The sequence below is a fragment of the Gouania willdenowi genome, chromosome 13 (assembly GCF_900634775.1).
Source record: "Gouania willdenowi chromosome 13, fGouWil2.1, whole genome shotgun sequence".
Lineage (NCBI taxonomy): Eukaryota > Metazoa > Chordata > Actinopteri > Blenniiformes > Gobiesocidae > Gouania > Gouania willdenowi.
The window spans coordinates 24,730,850-24,748,949 of record NC_041056.1 but is presented as its reverse complement, the minus strand read 5'-3'; the positions used below and the strand labels follow the sequence as shown (position 1 = coordinate 24,748,949).

General features: G+C 39.0%; 1 protein-coding gene across 14 annotated transcripts; it reads left to right on the top strand.

Moving 5' to 3' along the window:
- The first annotated feature begins 791 nt into the window (after window positions 1-791).
- On the top strand, window positions 792-17,623 carry sh3bgr (SH3 domain binding glutamate-rich protein). 14 transcript variants are annotated; one of them, XM_028464309.1, is made up of 11 exons: window positions 792-945; window positions 3,004-3,189; window positions 3,283-3,363; window positions 4,293-4,358; window positions 6,652-6,894; window positions 7,389-7,418; window positions 10,435-10,458; window positions 13,748-13,774; window positions 14,851-14,892; window positions 15,434-15,491; window positions 17,055-17,623. In XM_028464309.1, the coding sequence occupies exons 1-10, from the start codon at window positions 901-903 to the stop codon at window positions 15,449-15,451; spliced, it is 762 nt and encodes a 253-aa protein (XP_028320110.1). In that variant the 5' UTR covers window positions 792-900; the 3' UTR covers window positions 15,452-15,491; window positions 17,055-17,623. The 14 variants fall into 14 exon arrangements, with proteins under 14 accessions (XP_028320110.1, XP_028320116.1, XP_028320111.1 ...); XM_028464315.1 differs by lacking the exon at window positions 6,652-6,894; XM_028464310.1 differs by lacking the exon at window positions 10,435-10,458.
- The last annotated feature ends 477 nt before the right edge of the window (window positions 17,624-18,100 follow it).

Below are 18,100 nucleotides of genomic sequence, written 5' to 3'. Positions count from 1 at the left end.
AACGCTAACTACTGCAAACTTAATTTTACTGGAAGCATGTTTTATGAGGGTAGGATAGTTAAATTGGCTTTGTTGCTACTTGGGCGACCTTTAGCATTTCTCCAAATTCAAGACCAATCTCTAACTTTTGATCTAGATGATCTAGAAAGTTATGTAATACTTCTTTACCCAGGTTTTTCTGCACGGGAAATCAATTTCTGGGGTTATTACGTGTATTCAGGCTCAAATTCACTCTCAAATCAAAAGTCATATGTCAAATTTGACCTACATAACAAAACAATTCATCCCATTTGACCAAATACATACACAGCCTGTTATTTAGCTATTTCAGCGTGTCAAGTTTTATTAGTTCGAGGAGGTGGGCACATGTATAGAGTTGCTAAATTTCTGTAATTTTCAAAGTTGGAAACTTTCTCTGCAATCCATCTATATTCGCAGGAGGGAATTTTCCTTGGTTGTTGTGTGCCATCCCACCTGACCTCCTTTATCTGGGACTACAACTAAGACACAGAACATTTGACAACCTACTTGTCTTTTTAACGGTTGAAATTTCTGGAAAGTAAATGTCTACATTGGTGCCTGCTGTCACTGTTGGCGAGGTTTTGGGTGTTCTCATTAACAGACGTACAGCCTAGAGTGCTGGTCACCCCTGTTTCTGTCCTTATAAGCACTGAGCTAGGAGTCAGTTACTGACAACTGACAGACAGCTGAGAGTGCCTATCAGTGTGTGCTGCACTGCGTTCAGGGACAACCCCAGCAATCCTGCAATGATGGGGCCCAGAGACAAAAATAAACCCCCTCGCCCTGTGTGTGTGTGTGATCTTCGTGCTATGTCTCCGCTCTAATAATAGAAGAAGTGCCTGCTCCTTTAGCATTCGCTGAAAAACTCATTGCAGCAAAATGGTCATCAAAGTGTTCCTGGCCACTTCCTCTGGATCCACGGCGGTAAGTTCTCACAGTTTACTAATGAGGATGAACTTTGTTGGGACTTTGTGTAGCAGGCTGAGGACTGAAGGTGATAAACCTCCATATTAACGCCACCTGCATATGATCGTGGAGATCTAAGTCCTAACAGCAGGTGTGCGGCTTGTTTATGCTTGGATTTGTTGCCTCCAGTGTTTCATTGTGCCAGCTCACTATTCACGCACAGGAGACTGGTTTCTCCCTTAATGCCGTGGATCCTGATCCTGCCTGATGGTAGAGAGAGGCACAGATCTCTATAAGAATCTCTGTGATCAAAGCAGTCAGTGTCGGTCGTTGTGGAACAGTTAGTGAGCAGCACAAATACTGTGTGGGTATTCATGCTGCTGGGTTCAAATTCCAAGAATAGTTGCATGTTTATTAACAGATAGTTATTATATTGTTTACTTTAATGTGATTGGTTGGTTTTTTATTGGTGCCTCACAGCAAAAGCCTGTGCTTGCTAGAAAACATCTGTTTCCTCCCACAGTCCTAAATCTTGTATGTAAGGTAATGATAGTATACAATTGGAAGGTAGAGTGAACAGGATTGATCATTTGTTGTGTTTGCCCTGTATCAGACACATGTTCATCCATATTTCCTTACAAACAGCAGATCAAGAAACAGCAAGATGGACTAAAATACTCAAATATAGATGATTTATGCTTGGTCATTGTTTCAAATCACCACTGTAATCAGCCATTGTGTTACTCCAACTCCCAGCTATGGACTGATTGGATCAATCTGGATAAAAATCTGCGTAAAGAGTTAAGACAAATGATCATTCTACATTCTTACTCACACAGTAAGAAAAACCTTGGGAGTATTCTTCCTTTGGAGGTGTAGCAGGTATGGCTGCACTAGGAGGAGGACCTGAGGTGACCCAAGACTTGCAGGAGATATTAACACTGAGAGAAGTTGCTGGTTATGTGGCATCTTTGTTCACAACTCTCACTCTGCATAAAGCAGTTGGGGTTGATGATGGAACAGTGTAAATTGTTTGTTTTGTGGCTCTTGTGGTGCCTTAAGAATCACAGCGAGGGCCACAAAATGTGACTGTCAATATTCATGTCAGCATTTAGAATGATGACCTCAGCAATCATTAATACAGGAAAGAACAAAGGATCTCAGTGTGTTTTTGTTGTAATTTTCTATATTTTTGTTTTGGTCTTGTGTGTGTGTGTTTCTTTTTTGTATTTTTGATTGTAATGGAGTCATTTTGTATATAGGTTACACTTCTCTATACGCCTGAACAAACGCTTCGACCTTCTTAAAGTTGACAAACTGATGATTATACCATCTAAAGTACTCAACGACAGTAAGATTTCCCAATTCCGTAAGCCTAAGGTAAAATAAAAGTGGATTAAATTGAATAATCGAGGCATGGCGCAGTGCTCAACATCAAGCTGTGATCATACTGTAGTAGGAGGCTGTCGTGAAAATAGAAACTTTACTCATAAAAACAGGATTTATTTTACTCATAAAAACAGAAACTTTACTCATAAAAACATAATGTATTTTACTCATAAAAACAAGATTTGTTTTACTCATAAATACAGGATTTATTTTACACGTAAAAACAGAAACTTTACTCATAAAAGCAGGATTTATTTTACTCGTAAAAACAGAACATTTACTCGTAAAAACAGAACATTTACTTAAAATGGGATTCATTTTACTCATAAATACAGAAACTTTACTCATAAAAACAGAAACTTTACTCATAAAAACAGAAACTTTACTTTTAAAAACCGCAACTCTTCTCATGAAAAAGAAACTTTTTTTTATTCAAGTGAATGCAATAAGTTTCCGTAATTTACCTTAAGGGTGAGACTGAGGGCCGCATTAGGCTCCTGGGTCACCAGTTGCCCAATTAGTATAGGTATCTTGAGAATCCTTTTGCTGGAGGGGTTTGTCCATAATCTACTGGGCCTACCTTTGTCCATATATATGTCTGGACACTCTAGCGTAAAGCGCTATTCAGGTATATGAAATCCTGAGGTATTTTCCTTAACCCTAGTATTATGTGTTGTGGCTTTCTAGATCAAGAAAAAGCAGCAGGATGTGGTGGGGTTTTTGGAGGCACTTAAAGTGGAGTACACTCAACTGGACATCGCCTGCAATGAGGAGAACCGCATGTGGATGAGGCAGAACGTCCCTGAGGAGAAGAAACCTGCCAATGGCATCCCACTCCCCCCACAGATCTTCAATGAAGAGGGCTACTGTGGAGTGAGTACAGTGGACTCACACGTGTACCTTTAAAAGTCATATTATTTGTGCCTGTGTCTTTTATTAGAAACGTTTCTCCTCACTTTTACTCAGGATTATGAGACATTCTTTGATGCTAAGGAGGAAAACTCAGTGTACAACTTCCTTGGGTTGGCTCCACCTCCTGGATCAAAGGTTAGAACAACTATCCAGTTCACACACTTTGATGGTATAACAGACCACTTTATCTGAAAATGCATTGTTTGGTTACTTTATACTTTAAACATTTTAGTTCAGCCTCTTTTGGGTATTTATAGTATAACTCCAACCTGCCCCATAAACTGTCAACAGTATTTTTTGGAAAATTGTAACAGTAATGAATAATTTCAGAATAAAACTCAATTCTTATTCAGTTCCGTGCTGTTTCACTTGACTTTATTCTTCAGGGTAGCTGGTCCCAAGTATCAGTTATAAGACTATTGGTTGAATATATTGGTGTTTTCTTGACTTTTACGTGTGTATTTGGTTCCAGAAAAAATAAACCAAATTGAATATCTTCTTGTATTTCACTAAATGAAATACCTAGAGATTCTAACACCAACTACCATATGTCTTATCGGATGCAACTATTCCAGTTTGAAGGAATGGTTATGTAAATGGGTGAAAGACAGATTTTACATTATTTGAAAAAGTGTTACATTTTTAAGTGTACTTAGGATGTAAGAAAAAATGCTAGATGTAAATTATTATTATGATTTAAAAACACATTTTCCTCTATTGATATTTCCATAATAATAATAATTCTCATTTTAGCAGCTAAATGAACTTTAAAAAACAGTATAATTGTAATATTTTAAAGCAATTTAAACATGAAAAAACTTGTTTGTTACCTAGACTGATATTGGGTTTATCAAATTCAATCAACCTTTCTCAATATGAATGCTATTGTACTGTACTGTTGATATAATGTGCTATTGTAAACAAATAAGTGGAAGGATGCTTTTTAAGAGCAGATGTTTTTTTTTTTAAATTTATTTGACTACTACAGTAGTTTATTTTAGCAGATTCATGCCCTGATGCAGTTTGATATGTTTCTGGTAAACATAAGCATTCCCTCAATGCAGGAAGCAGTAAAAGCTGAGAGTGTGGAGGACGGGACCGACCCTGATGAAAGCCTCAATGATTCACTAGTAATGCCAGCACTGCTTTTCTCCTCCTCCCATCTTGTAGTCCTTTTACTGGTGCCTTGAGCAGACTGAATACCCTCACGTACCCTGTGTTACAATCTTTCACAGTGACTAATCTTCATATTGCATGAGTGAGACATTTCAGTTGACAATAACACAACAGTCTGAGTCCTCAGTTTGACCCTGTCACATTGGATCACTGTGTTTAGAGCTGTAGACTAAGGCACTTGAAACTCTAAATATGTGACAATATTGACAAAGTGCATGTATGTTTTTAATTTTTTTTTTAGTTTTGATATGAGTTATGTTTCAGCATTTTTTTTTTTTTATCACCATAGAACATTAGCTGCCCATAGCTTTGAATTTCCTTCAGGATTAATAGAGCACTATCCTGTCTTTTCTTACCTCTTTAACTCAAGGGAAGCAGTTAGAGATAATTACCCTTTTCTATTCACAAGTAATTATGTGCAAAATTGATTGAATAGATTTTTACTGTGAGAATCTGGATTGTTCTGTGTTACTGTATCCCTTGTTAACCCAGAGAAGGATAAATGAAGTGTAAGTAGAGAACCTAGTACTTAGTACTTTGTTGTGTTGTTACTATTCTGTGATTATAGTATAATGAGGCTATAATAAGCCTACTATTTGGAAAATTAAACCTGTCTAATGCCAGAAGTAACAGACTGAGAGTCTCAAGCTGCCGGCGACGATCCCTATCAGTTCTTTAAGCACAGATAAAGGCATCACAGATCAACACATTGAATGTGTTCCTTCTGCATAACCAGATAATTTACTCCCAAACAAATGTCGAAGGTTGTTTTTACTCCATCACAAATGGCAATGTGACTTTAACTTCAGAAAATTGTCAGACATTGCATTGTGGGCTTGAGAATCCTTTAGGAATGATGCAAATGTGGCGCCAAAACGGAAAAATTTCATGACAGATTTGGCAAGACGAAGCTAAATCTGCTGACAGAATCTATTGTATTTTGTGGTTTTGACGCTCTTTTTTTTTTTTTTAAATGACTCACACTATCACCTTAAATTTACCATATCAGGTTAAACTGCAATGATTAAAGTTACATTTCTGATATTTAAAAAACGTTTTTACTTCACTCTTAGTGATTTCTTGTTTCTTCACAGGAAAAGGGAGACAGGATTCGTTTGATGTCATTTTGGTTCTGGTTGGTTTACGGCAGGGGTGCCCAACCCTGTTCCTCAAGGGCCCCTATCCAGCGTGTTTTAGATCAGGGCTTTTCTTCTTTTTAGAATTCAACCAACCAAATGTAAAATAGCTGTTGAAAACACACATATATAATCTTTTTTTAAACATAAATATATAAATTTTCCTGTGCAACATGCATTTTTACAGCATGCCTGTCAAACAAAGGTTAATTTCAAAATAAAAGACAAGTCCAACATGAGAGACATTAAGTATTTATTCTTTTTTGACCAGCTGTTCGCGACCCACCCAGTACAGGGCAGTGACCCACTTTTGGATCCCGACCCACCAGTTGAGAATCACTGTTTTACACACCTGATTGGAATGACCAGGATCTTTATCAGGGTTCTGCAGAGCTTGATGGTGATTTAATCATTTGAATCATTTGTGTTGGAAGAGGGAAACATCTAAAACATGCTGGATAGGGGCTCTTGAGGACCAGGATTGGGGACCCCTGGTTAACCACTGTGATGTGACGTCAGTCCACGGGACATTCAATTTTCATTTCCATGGAAAGCCATAAGCATCAATATCCGGCATTGTTTTGGCAACACCAGAAATGTTTTGGGACGGTGCAGGTACAGTGTTAGGGATCATCTCCGCCATCGTTAAGATGAATAACTGAAAACAGGCAGCAACAAAATAGACTACAGAAATCTGGCGTGTCCAAAACTTTCCTTTCTTGTTACCTTCTTATGCGGTTTGCAGTGGTTAAGATCTATTAAGAGTTGTAAAAAGAGTGAAAACTGGAACAGAGTCATTGGTTAAAACGATCATCAGTTATTGCTGTTGGTAATACCGTCAGCATTCACAGTACATTGCCTTTTATTACAGTATGTTATTATAATGTTACATACTGTAACACTTTGCATCTTTTTTCAGAGTGGTGAACTCTTTGTTTTTAACTTCTCCATTTCATTCATTAGAAACTTCCTTCTTCAACTAACAACCACAGTTTCAGTGTCTAAACTCCGACTGAAGAGCCAAACGTCTAACAGCACCTGAATGAAAATCTGAATTTCTGATCTAACGATTGTCTTTGATCGCAAGTTGTTATTTTTACTTCACGATAAGGAGGTTCCAGTAGAGGAGCGGAATGGGGATGCACATGGAGAGGAGGAGCAGGCAGCTGATGAAGAGGAGGGTGAGGGAGAAGGAGAGGGGACAGAGGAGGTGGCAGAGGAAGGAGAGACTGCAGACGATGAAGACGTAGAAGGAGAGACTGCAGACGATGAAGAAGTAGAAGGAGAAACAACAGAAGACATGGAGGAGGAGGGGGAGGCAGTGGAAGAGACGGACGAGGCCCCAGAAGACACAGTAACTGCCTCCAACCTCCTCTGGCTTTTCTCTTCCTCCACCTCTGATTGTTCTGTTTTCCTTCCTTACTTGTTCCCTTCATTCCTGGAATGCTGTGTTTCCCCCCTCTGCATCTGATCGTCCCTTTAGGTTCTCTCTTTTTGAAAGGGTTTGCTGTTTTTGTCAAGTTCCTGACACCCTTACACTGCATCCATTCCATAATTACCTCTGGACTCAGTGAATTACTAACACACAATGTTGCACATTCCTGTTTATTTTTTGATATTTATCTCTTTTAAACACAGCAGGTTTTGTTGTTTCTGCATTTTTCCCCCTGAGTTACCCGTTGTTTGTTTGTGAATGAAAACATTGTTCCCACTTGTTTTGGTGACGCAACCTGTGATACTTTGTACGTCAGTTGTTATCGTGTGTCCTGGAGTGTGTTTGGTTCGGCGAGAAAAAAAAGATGTGTGTGTTCCACTCTTTGTTTCTCTAATTCTGTCTTGTCTCCTCAGCAGGCCCAAGCTGAAGAGGAGGAAGAACAGGTGAGTTCATGACACACTGATGGAAAGCTGTGGCTGCTGAAAGAAGCAGTGCTTGACTGATGCATTAACAAGGCAACAACAGACTTTGTAAATTTCTCAGCAGTACTAATAATCCATACTCCTTTGATATCATGCGCATTTTTAAAGTTTGTATTCTTTATTATATGTGACACTGAGCTAATTGTTGGTTACTTTGAATGAGCAGCATGTATGTTTATGTAGAAATATGTGTTGGATACTAATGTGTTTCTGGTCTAGGATTGGATCAATCGGTGTGAGCTGCTGCTTGTCACTCAAAAATGTTGCTTACATTGCTGTGTGACGTAAACATATTGAGCATCCATCCATCTATCCATCCATCCATCCATCCATCCATCCATCTATCCATCCATAACACTCACATACACCATATTGCCTAAAGCAGTGGTTCTCAACCTTTTCAGCCTGCGACTACCAGAATAAAGGTTCCAGAGACTGGGGCCCCCCACTGTACATGAATGTAATTTAAAATGTCGTAACAATTAGAAACAGACAGGAAAAGTGGTAAAAAGGGTTCAAAGTTTCAATATTGGCGTAAAAGTAGGAACAATTAGTTTAAACTGGAAAATAATGGGCATGACAAATTGTGAATGTGGTGAAATTGGCAAAAAATAAGCATCAAATATGGCAAAAAGAGGTTAAAAGTGCCAATATTGGATCAACATGTGTGACATTAAGTGGAAAAGTGGTGGAAAGAGTTTTTAAGTGTCAAAAATGGCATTGAACTGTGATGAAGTGGCAGAAATGGGAGTAATGTAGCAAAAATGCATTAAAAGGAGCAAAAATATGGAAATAAAAAGTGATGAAAATAGATTCAAATATGGCAAGTTTGGTGTAGTTGCAGAAAAAGGGTAAAAATAAGCAAAAATGGGCTCAAATCAATATTCTTAGCTTATTAAAGGCATCTGGCGACCCCCTTTTAGTGTATCGCGACCCCAAGATTGAGAACCCCTGGCCTCAAGTATTGGGATGTCTGCCTTCATACTTTGATGAGATCCCATTCCAATATGGTGTTAACCCGTTCCTTTGCAGCTGTAACAGCCCTAACTCTCCTGATGAGGCTTTCAACCAGGATTAGGAGTTGAACTGGTCATTTTTTGACAACTCTTCCAGAGGGACTGTGATGTCTGATGACATGGACTGGCTAGTGGATTCCACTGTAAAGGTGTTTTATCTGATTAAGGTGCATTGGAACTCAGCCCAGGCCAGTGCAGTTTTCCCCCACCCTCGGTGCGATTTATGTGTTAATGAACCAAAATTTAAGCACTGAAATTCAGTCATGCTGAAATAGCAAAGGGCTTCTACAAATTTGAGAGCAAGAAGTTGTCTGAAATAGAGCCAGACCAATATGAGATCTCTAGGGCCGACGCCTATCTGATGTATCTGCCATTAGCTGATATATCAGTTGATATATGAAATAAAACATTGATACAAATATGACATATACTATACATAAGCACAAAGTGTTATAATACCCAAAATATGATTCAAAACAAAGAAGAAAAACACTATTTAATTGAAAAAAAGGACTATTAAATTAAGGAAAAAAGAATACTTTCAACTTAAAGCTGATATCCGGAGTTTCTGAGAAACGTCTCAATGTCCCGCCCTAAACAGCCTCACTTCCTCCCACTGCCTCTACCAATCTACCAGAAGCCACGCCCCTACTTTTCTGCACGCGCATCGCGGAACTTAACAAGGTCGCATCGGGTTGCATTGATTTAGGTCTATGGGTCAGGTAAGAGCCAAAATCATATTTACCTGTTTGCTGTTGTGAAGCGCGGCCTTGTTTCCGTGCACAGTCCCACATTCAATTTGATTGACACACTCTGCTACAGGAAGTCGAAGTTTCCATTTGTATAGGGGTCTATAGGACGAAGGAGGGACTTATATACATGAATGTATATGAATAACCACCGGCAGTAGATCATAGTAAAAGACTATCCATCCATCCATTTTCATACCCGCTTATTCCCGTTTAACAGGGTCGCGGGGTCTGCCGGTGCCAATCTCCGGTTCTCATAGGGCGCTGGGCGGGGGTACACCCTGGAAAGGGCGCCAGTCCATCACAGTAGTAAAAGACTAGTTAGGAAATTTTTCGGATTTCAAAAGAATCATACAAAAACATAGATTTCTCCGGATATCAGCTTTAAGGACTAAAGTCACTGATGAACAAGAAAAGGCAAACTTGTGTATGTCCGGGAATACAACCTAAGAAAATTTGTTGCGCTACCAGTAAACATGGATGAATCAAGAAAAGGCTAAATGTAACTCTAAACAGTGAACTTGTGCAGTTCTCCCAGTGTTGTCATTTTGCAATCAATACTGCTGATTCAAAAGTGGCATAGCTTACAATGCAGAAAGCACAGAATTTTCACGCGGCAAAAAAGTTAATACATCAGTTGCATATTATAGCCTGTCTAAAGTCGGACTATTGACCGATGTCAATGATCGCTAGTCCAAAATGCATTAGTATGCTTTATCAGTAAGAGTTGAACTAGAATTACGGCGACTCTTCAACTTTTGACAAAAAACTCAACATGCATCCGCTTTTACCTTTTTATATAATTTAATACACCCTAGACCTACACCCTTCAGCACTTTGCCTCCTTTGCATTGAAATGGGTGTTAGATGGCAACATTTCAATGTGACCCCTGGCTTTTGTCCTTGTACTTTGCACTCTTCTCATCCCAGATATGATTATGACGCGTACTCTACTCTACTGTTTTAATCTAGAATTACACGTTGTAATGGAGTGACAAAGACACTAATCCCATTTCATTCAAAGTTTTAAAACCAACATATCCTCAGTTCATGCTTTAACCCACATCTCACAGAAGTAACTTCATACTGCTTACATACATCTGTTTCAGATGTCTATCTGCTCATGCCTTTCACGCTCATTCATGTTCCGTATGCACAAAAACTGTATAAAGCATTTGACTCCTTTTTTGCACGTTTGCCCATGTCCTACAGGATGAAGAGGATTTGCAGTCTGAGGTAACTGTTCTTCAGTGATCATCTCTTTCTGCAGTTCCTTTACAAACATCAGCTGTGTGGGTTTGAAGGTGTAGAAATCAAGGAAGGCTATAGAGCAGCAGGTTTCATTTCTCTGCTCCTTCTTTCATTTCCTCACTCTAGCTCCTGCACTCTTCTTTATCTCAACTCATTTCTTCCTTTTGTTTTTTGTTTTTTTTTGTTGTGCTAACATCTCATTCTTTATTTCTTAGCAGCTTCCTGAAAACTTTTTCAGCCCCCATAGTTTCCAGAGCTAATCAGAAGACTTACCTGTAGTGTATGTTGTGGTGCTTGCTTTGCTTGCTTTGCTCCCTTCAGCTCGCTTACCTGCATTCTGTTATTTCTTTTAGGAGGAAGAAGAGCTACGACAACTTGAGGTAGATTAATGTGATATTTTCTACTCCTGACTGCAAATTTGAGTTCATCTGTTTGTTTTTTGGCGGGATAATTTTTTGTTTGTCATGACATTGTCTCATCTTACTTCCTTCTTACAGTTTTGTATTTTAGTGTTGAATGGTACCTTCCATTGTCAGATTCCAACAATGGAGGGTGCACAGGCCTAATGCTGCATTCACACTGGATGTGTTCCAAAATGTCCGTACGTCCAAATTACATATAAGGTCAATGGATAGATGCGGCCCAGATGCCAAATCTTTCCTGTGCGGTGGTGCGGTCCGATCCTCACGTCAAGAGCGTTGGCCGTGCGAGCACTCTCCTGATTTTTTGTCATATTTGCACATTCGTAAAAGTTGAAAATATTGAAATCCTGCGACTGTTTCGCATGACAAAAGCCAATCGAGTCTTTATTGATGCTGACGTCAGGCCGTCAACACGGACACCGGTCTGTTCACCCAGAAGCTGTGTGTGACCACCTGGAGCTGTATGACACAACCTTTATAACCGGGACCAGACTAGGAAGGATTTGGAGTGGAGGAGAATCAGCGAGGAGGTGGTAGTAGCAGGTTAAAGTTCTCTCTGTAGTTTTCGTCTTTGAAAGTCGACACTGAGCTAGGATTCCATTAGCCGCTAATCACAATGGCTTTTTTCACTGGTGGTTCATGTTTATAAAAGGAGAAAAAGGAGCGCAGCCCCTCGCTTCAGCAGGCAGTGAAAGTCACCGAGGTGGATGTGTTGCTGGTGGGCGGGGCTTTGCTTCAGACGTGCGTATGAAGTGAATGGGTACATTTTTTGATCTTGCAAGGCAAGGCAAATTTATTTGTATAGCGCATTTCATACACAAGGCAACTCAATGTGCTTTACATGATAAAACATTCAATTGTTTAAAATCAATAAGAACATTTAAAATCATCAGTAAAATCAATTAAAATCATCAGTAAAATCATCATGACATCAACAACATGACCAAAAATCTCTCTCTCAATCATACGCAGTAGAGAAAAAAAGTGCCTTTAACTTTGATTTAAAAATGTTCACATTGGATGCTGACTTCAGCTCTGCTGGCAGTTTGTTCCACTTCTTTGCAGCAAAACAACTAAACACAGCATCACCATATTTACTGTGAGCTCTGAGCTCCACTATCTGACCTTGTCTGACCTTGTCTGACCTGTCTGACCTATCTGACCTTGCGGACCCTGCAGTACTTTTCGTGCGGCAGATGCTTCCGGTGCCGCAGAAGACGCATTCGGTGTGAACGCAGCATAAGGCTAAGCAACGGACAAATCAGAGTGTGGGCTGGTCCTGCTTTGCTACCATTACTTTTTACACCTTGCAGCCCCTGCAGGTGTTACTACAGCCTGATTAATCCCTATATAAATTTCTAGGTGTGTTCAGAGGTGTAACGAGTACTGATATATCCTGATCAAGTAGAAGTACTGTTACTTGATTGAAATTATACTGAAGTACAAGTGCAAGTAAGTCATACATAAAATCATCAAATACAAGTAAAAAGTAGCTCAATTCAATAGTACTCAAAGTAAAAGTTACTAGTAACTTTCACTCCCCACTTTATTTTTGGTAATAAATCTTACCACGGTTCCCTTGCATACAGTAAACATCTCATGTTAACATTTAAAAAGGAAGAAACTAAATGCAGCACGATTTATTTTCCACAAAAGCAAAAACAATAACGCCAATAAATTAAATTCAAAATAAAGACAATTCTCAGGATCTAAGTACAGCTAAATTTATTTACTCTAAAACCTAGAAAATAACCTCCATTCAATACTGTTTTGGCATGGTGCATTATGTTTAATCTTGGTCGGCTATGATGTGATGCATTTAATTGTTGTCAGGTCATGTCGTTTATTTATCGTTACACAATGTCCATTGATCATTTTAAAACAAAAAATAATAATTTATTTACTAATGGTTGGGTGTAAAAATGTAACAAATTACTTTACATCTTTTAAAATGTACTTAAGTACAAGTAAAATTGATTGATTTAGAAATATACTCAAAAAAGTACAAGTACCCATAAAAGCAACTCAATTACAGTAATGTGAGTACTTGTAGTACGTTACTTTCACATATGTGTTTAGCATGAATTGGGTATGTCATGTACTAAAAATCCAGTGTGATTACCTTTAGCTTTAGATATTCTGCCTTATACTGGGTTTTGTCTTTATAGTTATCGTTGTATTCTCTGAGAGAGTATTGGGCCATCTAATTTAGGAAGCTGTGGTTGGTAAGAGTAGTCCTTATTTTATTGTTTCCTTTCCCCCAACCAACTACAGACTAAGCCTTGACCACAGGTTTGCAAGTTTATGCGACTTCTTAAATACACAAACTTCTCACACAGCAATATTTACTCAAGTGAAAACAAGGGTTTTTGTAGATTTCTTTGTTTTGTTGCTCGATCACACCCTAGTCATCCATTGTGGAAGTGCTGTGTGAAAAGGCCCTTGCCTCCCTGACACATTCCAGCCTTTGCTTGAGCTTCTTGCACTTGTGCTTGCGTTCTCTTCTGGCTTTTCTTCAATCAATGTTGTCCATGTCCAACTTCCCTTGCAGGAACGAGGGGATGAAAGCAGTGAGGTAGTCTCTTGTGGGTTGTGGCATCCTGTATTTTTTTATTTTTTTTTAATTATTATTAAGATTTCAAGTCTTCCCAGCACTCCTTGGTTCTTTTGCTCTGATTCCCTGACCTGCATGGATGTGCAACTTTCTGTTTGTGTGCAGCATGAATGTGACACTGATACACGAGAAGGAGGAGTTTGTGCAGTAACAGAAATACCAATCATACGTGGACCAATGTACAGGACTGCGCTTTGTTTTTTCAAATACTAATAACTGTGGGTTTTACTGTTCATAGGAGGAAGAAGAGGCTGAAGTCCAAGAGGTATGTACTGATAGTGTAATGATGGGTCACAAAGTGCGTGACTAACCATCATTGACACATTTTTTGCTACTATGCTTCAAATCCTATTAGAGATTTCATTTCAAAACCTGGTCTTTGAGGGCTGAAGTCCTGCATGTTTTTGTGTTTCTCTGTGTAAGGTTTTTATTAACCTCTTCCTTCCCAGTTCTTTGATGAGCAGCTTCAAGGAAAGATGACAAGAGTATTTCTAATTCTCGTTTATTCTAAGTTAGTCACAAGTAAAATCTTGTGGAAAGCATGTTCTCTCCAAGCATGCTGCTGGCTCGCAGGCTCTATGAACAAGACTCAATACAAGCAGTACAGATAACGTCTTGGGTTTTTTACCAGCATGACGCTGGCGATTGGCTGGCTGATGCTCACAACTGCCATTTGGCTTATCATCATGTAAATCAAGGTGTTGATACAGCAAACCCCAAAGTGGCTAAGGATTGTTCCACCACTGAGCTCAATAGAAAGTCTGCTGGAAAGGGGCCATTATGGCATCTAGACATGCAGTACTGCACACCTCAGATACTGGCACTTCCAAGGATGGGTGACGTTATTTTATCTGATGACTAAAGGATTGTCTGTCCCAGTTGATTTAAGTTTGTGCCAATAAGCAAAACTCAGAGATATTGTAGTTTGTTTATGTTGTTTGAAGCAGGCATTGCTTACTTTAATTAAAACACAAAAAGGGTAGAATAAAAGGATGCAAACATTATGAGATACTTTTCTAAGCGTGCCGTTTTTAAAGTTGAAATCTAATAGTTTTTTTTTTACTATCACGATGAAATCTTGGAAAACAATGACAACTTCTTTTTTTGGAGAGAATGTTGTTTTCCAACTGAGCTGCAGTTCACTCACACAGTTACTGCAGACGTATGACGTACGGTCCAAAACATCTTTATTGATTCTTGGATCATCTCAGTGTACATGGGTGCCACATAAGTGAGAAGTGAATTTTAACACTGCAACGACAATTTAGTCAGGTCTTTATTCCTGCCTATCTGTTGGACCACGTCTACACAAGTCACATTCTCTCTTTTAACATTTCAAAGGAGGAGGAAGAAGAAGAAGAAGAAGAACTGGAAGAAACACAGGTAGCGTCGGAGCAGTTTTTCTACGTCTGAACCTCTGAAAACAATCTTTTTTCATACTGAAGATTAAAGTATAATCTTTTTTAAACCTCTTTGCTGGGAATATAATATAGGGCACTTAAATTACCTCACACAAATATTTGGAGATTTCCGATGGATGGGATTTTGTTGCAATTCTTGATTTAATTAAAATCCCTATTTTACCAACTGAAAACATTTATGATAAAGGATTGCAGTGTCAAAACGACTTAATAATAAAACCTATCTTCTGTGGACTGCTGAACTTGTCTAAAACACACACACACACACACACACACTGTAACACTAGGAAGCAACTGCCAAAATGCATGACAATAACATGTAAACTCGCACACAAGCAAAAGGCCATAAAGCAAGCACCTAGGGTCAAACGAATGACCCGTCCTTCATATACTTCAAATACTTTTTGCCAGTGGTTTACACTGTGTTTCTTTTTGCTTTTTCTAAAAAAAAAACTTTAAGGCTTCTCTGTACAGTTACTAACTTGTGATTATTTGTCTTACAGGAGGAAGAAGCCGAGTAGTTGAAGTCTCGTATGTGCTTTTGAAGTTACTGCTGTCCAGGTAATCACACTTACCACGATCTTTAATCAATGACTACATTTTTTGAAGGAAATAACAGAATATTTAACAATAAAAAATGTGTGTTTTTTTTTTTTTTTAATTTGGGGATTAAATCTAGTCATTTAAAAATTTTTGGGAAAAATAAATAAAATGAAGGAATAAAGTAACTACGTTCATGAGACCACTAGAGGGCAGTACAACATTATGTGCCCTGGTAAATGACGGAGCCAATATGAAGGTTTACAGTGAGATACTAACGAAAGAGATGAATGAACAAATTTGTTTGGCCTCAGGGTTGCAAAGTTTGCAAAGGCAAGTGGATTCAGGCAGTAAACATACAGTCAGTCTTAGTATTGTTGCACTGTAATGTGATCTAATGGCATGTGAACTAAATTGTAATTATAAAATACTAGATATCTTATGGTAGCTCATAACTATGTGAACATCAGTGTTGGGCATTTTACTTTAAAAAAGTAATTAGTTACCGTTTTAAATTACTTTTCCCAAAACTGAATTGAGTTAGTAACTACTATGCTGTAAAAGTAATTATTTACTCTGCAAAGTAATTATAAGTTATTTTTATATTTTGTCCTTTCGTGTCAAACAGTGTTAATTTCATTCAGTAAATATTTTCGTCATTATTTTAGTCACAAATGTATTTTTGCGGATGAAAACGAAACAAAAACTAAAAAAGAAGTCATTGATTGAGACTAAAACTTTGACTAAATTGATTGACATTATCTAATAAAGGACAGCTGTGAAGGTATTCTCCGTGTAGGCCCGCCATGTTTGTTTTGATACTGCTTTGCGCGGCGGATATCACTTTTTTTCCTGTTCGGTTCTTATTGGCTCGACCAACTCTGCGTGAGCAGAGACTACGCCCACCCAACTTTTCAGCCAATCATCGCCACCCCTGCTCTTCCACGCACTCTCCACTGTCCTGCTGATGCCTGCAGGATGAAAACAGCTGAGATGGGCTGCCTGCTGCCAAGATGCCTGACACCGTGGCGCTTCATTAAACCGAATTGTAACGTGCAACTTTACTTTTCCAGTAACGATAACGGCGTTGTAACGATGGGGAGAGTAATTAATTAGATTACTCCTATTGGTGCAGTTTGCACGAAGTTGCTGTGAGCACATGTCCACGGCGTTGTAACGATGGGGAGAGTAATTAAATAGATTACTCCTATTGGTGCAGTTTGCACGAAGTTGCTGTGAGCACATGTCCAGAATCCTATGGAGGAACATAGTTATTATCTCAGTGCCTTGAGGCTGTAATGATGAGGATAGTGACTATGACGATAGTACAAAGCATATTGGCTCCTCTGCATTTGTCAGATCTGTTTTCTGGATAGATTCCAGATGGTGATGTGAAGGAATGACACTGCTGGTCTTGATCATTCTTTTGCAGTTTCCTTAACCCTGCGAGCCCCTGTCATGCCTTGTTAGAGGAAGCTGCTTACTGAGCTTCAGGCACGCTGGGTGGCACAGACATAGTGGTGGTGGTGGCACAGACGGCTCGGAAATGTGACCTAATTCTTTTTTCATCTGTTTGTGTTGCAGCTGCAAGATTCTGCCTCTCTCTGACCTGAAGATGTGCTAAACCCTACGATAAACCTTTGGTCTGAAGACATCATCGTCATTGTCTTTGCTTTCTTCTCGATCCTTTTCATTTGTCTGCAATGCTGACTTAATTTTTATATTTTTTCGATTGGTTATAAAAGTGTAGAGCAATTGAGTGATGTGGGATTGTTTTTTAAGGAGTACATTTGATGAATTGCACACCATGGTTTGCTTTTGGTTTTTAAAGAGAGAAAATGGTACCAACCATAAAACACTGTAATCTTTGGACGTCTTAGCATTCAGGCCCTGGATTTTGGATTCAAAGAATCAAGAGTGGTCTTTCTCTTAGAGACTGCTATCAGCCATGTTCATATAAGCAAACTGAGGCTTCTGATGACCATATTGGAAGGGAAATATGCACGTTGCTGCAAGACTGCAAAATAACTTGCCACCACTGTTACTACCATACTTTAGCCAACGATGCAGTCTAATTAATGCACTTTGTTGAACGAAGTATAAGACGTGTGGATAACTCTGGGAATGGAATAAAGTAGATTTTTAGGAACAAACCTCTTGGGTGTCTTTTATTTACAGAGATATTACCCAGTATAATGTAGGTGACATGGACTACATGGAAGAAGTCAAAGGGAAAGTACCATAAAGAGATGGTGCAGAGGAAGATTCGGGTAGTGGAGGAAAAGGGCCAACAAAACCAGGGCACCTGGACCTGGTGGGACAGCATCTGGGGAAGACCCCTCAATTGGAAGGACATATGGAATATGGAGTTGCATTGGATAAAGTTCCTTCTGTGCTCTGTTTATGATGGATTTCCATCACTAACAAATCTCAAAAGATGGAGATTGACAAAGGATCACTTCTGTACGCAGGGAAAAAGACTAACAAACCTGGATCACATTCTATCGTCCTGTCGAGCAAGACTGACTGAGGGGAGGTTCAAATAGAGCCATGATCAGGTGCTGGTGTGACTCATCTATTAACTGGAGAAGAGGAGGAAGCAAAAAGGAACAACAGCCCAAGACAAAGGC